Here is a 3,359-nt window from a genome sequence, read left to right as displayed (position 1 = left end):
AGCGCTTGACTTGATAAGCTACTTCAATTCCACCAAGGTCAAGTGAAACTTCAGTTACTGTGACTGTTTTACTTTAAAGCGCGAAAATTCTCCAGATTTTCTATGCATGAATGCAATGCACACATCTGTTTCCTCTATTTTTGTAACCCCATTACCTGGGATATTACAGTTTGCTCCATACAAACGGTCTCTGAGCCCACGAACATGCAGTTTGTTGTTAGATTTGTGACATATATTTAGTTTATTACCGCTCGAGGTGGTCGTCAGCACCATCATTTTTCGGCTTGAACAAACTTGGCCTGACCATTTCCATTTCACAAATCCAACTTCTTCTAAAACGATTTTTTAGAACCTAGGTACTACGGAACCTGATTAAACATAGGCCAGCAATAAGCAATGTAGTTGTCTTGAACCCAAAGTTATAGAAATTACTGTGCAGGTTAGTTTCCTTCATACTATTTATCTAAAACTTGTCATTTTTCTCCTAGCTACATACTTTCGAGTTTGAGTATGAAAAATGGCACCACATACATACTTGCGTCCTCTACAAGCAAACAAATTTGTTAGGAATTTTTGGAGCACTAGAAATACGAATTTTGTACTGCTATATTAACTTTGGTACTCCGGAACCTGGGGGTGCACTGCGTATTTTCGCAACGTCGTCCCTAAACTATCGCTATTAGTGCATACATTAGTAAATAATTGCAAGACATTGAGTTTCCGATAGTTGACACGACAACGACCGGTACTTTGTGCTTTGATTCTTGTAGAAAAATATAAAAGCATGGACCCAGAGCAAGCAGGCTTAAAAAGGTGATAGACCCAGAGATAATGAAATGAATGCAGCCGTGGAGGTAGGTAAATTATTCCCAATAATTGCACCCCATCCTTCTAATCAATAATTTAATAACAGCACATGAACATTGTACTCACACTCGCCATCACATCGACCTACTCTCTGGAACCTTGATCCATATACTTTGTACTAGTAGAAAAAAGCCACCAACCTACCTACCTACCGTGTATAAATAGTCTACATTTTTCTTAACTGAATAAATAGTCTATACATGTTTCCCATCTCACTCTGAAAATTCCCTGATCTTACCACAAACAAGACACCATAGGTCGGCATGCCTTATATCCTTACTAAGAAAAGACAATCCGTTACACCCCGATAAAGAATATCTGTTACACCTCCAATTTTCCATGCAAGTCAATCACATGCATGGTGAAATACTGGCACCAACCAAGAAAGAAGAGAAGAGAGGAAATAAGTAGACGTGGCAGTATTTTTCTTTTGAATTTGGTTGCTTTGACCGGTGGTCAGAGCTCTTCCTAGATTTTTTTTTTTACGAATCAAGCTCTTCGTAGATCAGAAGGTGGTCTTCCTATCACTTGCATGGTACAAATTAATAGCGAAATAAGTACACGTGTCGGGTCTCTGGCGGCTTTGACGACCGTGGGTCAGAGCTCTTGCTAGATCAGAAGGTGGCCTTCTTGAGCGAGGTGACGGTGACCGACGAGCCGAGCGGCCCGGAGCCGACCTGGACGTCGAAGGAGTCGTATCGGAGGAAGATCTCGGCGACGAGGAGGCGCGCGATGAGCACGACGAAGTCCTTCCCGGCGCACTGCTTGTCCTGCAGCGACGGCGACGCCGTCTCCGGCCCGTTGGACCAGACGACGTGGCGGAGCAGCCGCGCGCCGTCCTCGCCGAGGAACCTGTCGGGGACGTAGTCGTCGGGGCGGGAGAAGACGCGCGGGTCCTTGGTGGCCATGGGCTGGTAGCCGAAGAGCAGCTCCCCCTCCCTTACCTCGTAGACGTAGTCGTGGCTCTCCACCACCATGTCCCGCTTGGCCCGGCCGTACTGCATCGCCACGGGCGGCTCGATCCGCAGCGCCTCGTACACCGCCGACTTGACGAGCGGCATCTCCGCCAGCGCCTGCATCGTGATCTCGCCGCCGTTGGCGCGCACGGCCGCGCGCACCTCCGTGGCGAGTCGGCCGTGCGTGCGCCCGCCCGCGCGGCCCAGCCACTTGACCATGGACGGGAAGAGGATCTTCATGCCGCCGAAGGAGTTGAAGCACATGGCGAAGATGATGTTGTGCAGGGCCTCCTCGCGCGCGATGCCCCGCCGCTCGCCCTCGTCGATGACGTCCTTCCCGGCGTCGCGGAAGAAGTCGGCGAGGCGGCCGTAGTCCTTGCTGACGAGCGCGGGCGGGAGGCGGAAGGTGTGGAGCAGGCCGTCCTCGACGAGCGTGGGCAGGCCGAGGCTGAGCAGCGGGCTGATCTGGAAGAGGAGCCACTTGGCGATGAGCTTGGGGCCCTGGTCGCGGAGCGGCGAGTCGAGGGGGTCGCGGCCGAGGAGCGCCTGGCAGAGGAAGCCGAAGGCGGCGTCGTCGTTGTGCGCGCCGAAGTCGGACTTGCCGGCGCGCGCGAGGTCGTTCTCCATGAGGCCGAAGAGGTCGCCGTAGATGTCGCGGAAGGCCGGGATGACGTGGTGGCGGCGGTGGGTGAGGAGGTGGAAGAGGAGGGACTTGAGCGGCGCGTGGGTGGGCTCGGCGGGGTCGACGTAGGAGAGCACGCGGTAGCCGCCGGTGAGGTCGGTGGAGGGCATGAAGGTGCCGGTGAAGAGGTCCGTCTTGTCGACGAGGGAGGTGTCGAAGAGGACAGGGAAGGAGGCGGCGTCCAGGAGCGCCACCACGCGCGGGTCCTTGGCCACGAAGGGGCCCGGCGGCATGTTGAGGCGCACCACCGTGGAGCGGTGCGCGCGGACGCGGGACGCGAAGAAGCCGTCGCGGCCGCCGGGCCCGTAGAAGTACTCGAGCCGGTCCTTGAGCGCGCCCAGCAGCGGCGGGCCGTGGTCGCCCGGCACCTTGCGCAGCGGCAGGCGCAGCTTCGGGGACACCACCTCGTGCCGGTCCGTGGCGGACGCCGACGCGCGGGTCTGCCGCCGGCCGCGGTGGCCGGCGATCGGGGACGAGAAGGAGAGCTGGGAGGCCGCCGCCGTGGCCATCTTTCTTGATCGATGATCTGTATAAGCTGAGCTGCGCAGGCACAAGTCTACTGTTTACGGCTGCTTGAGCAGAGTCCACGGCGGTGCTCGGTAGTCGGTGTGGTGGGTATAATAAGTGGGTTCGTGTGTGGGGCGGCGTTTTAAAAGTTGGAGGCAGAGGCAGGTGGAGCCTCGATCGACTGCGCGTGGAGCGAGTGGGAAACGTGGGCCTTTTCGGGCGCTGCGCCGCTCCCGGCCGGTGGTGGCTCCGTGTTCCGTCAAGTTCAGTGTCTCACTCCGGCGAGGCGGCGTGCACGTGTAGAATCAGAAAAGGGATTCTGAGCGAGCAGGTCGTAAAAGGTGGCG

The 3,359-nt window shown here is 55.8% G+C and overlaps 1 protein-coding gene across 1 annotated transcript; it reads right to left on the bottom strand.

Moving 5' to 3' along the window:
* Positions 1-892: 892 nt before the first annotated feature.
* On the bottom strand, positions 893-3,104 carry LOC124700662 (allene oxide synthase 1, chloroplastic-like). The gene has a single exon (XM_047232751.1). It carries the CDS (start codon positions 3,012-3,014, stop codon positions 1,482-1,484), a length of 1,533 nt encoding a protein of 510 aa, XP_047088707.1. The 5' UTR covers positions 3,015-3,104; the 3' UTR covers positions 893-1,481.
* Between the last annotated feature and the right edge of the window lie 255 nt (positions 3,105-3,359).

Source organism: Lolium rigidum, chromosome 3, assembly GCF_022539505.1.
Source record: "Lolium rigidum isolate FL_2022 chromosome 3, APGP_CSIRO_Lrig_0.1, whole genome shotgun sequence".
NCBI classification, from domain to species: domain Eukaryota; kingdom Viridiplantae; phylum Streptophyta; class Magnoliopsida; order Poales; family Poaceae; genus Lolium; species Lolium rigidum.
The sequence above is the reverse complement of the archived record's forward strand: the minus strand, read 5'-3'. Positions and strand labels throughout refer to the sequence as shown.

Coding starts and splice junctions, on each gene's coding strand:
- LOC124700662 (XM_047232751.1), bottom strand. CDS start 3,014: ATGGCCACGGCGGCGGCCTCCCAGCTCTCCTTCTCGTCCCCGATCGCC.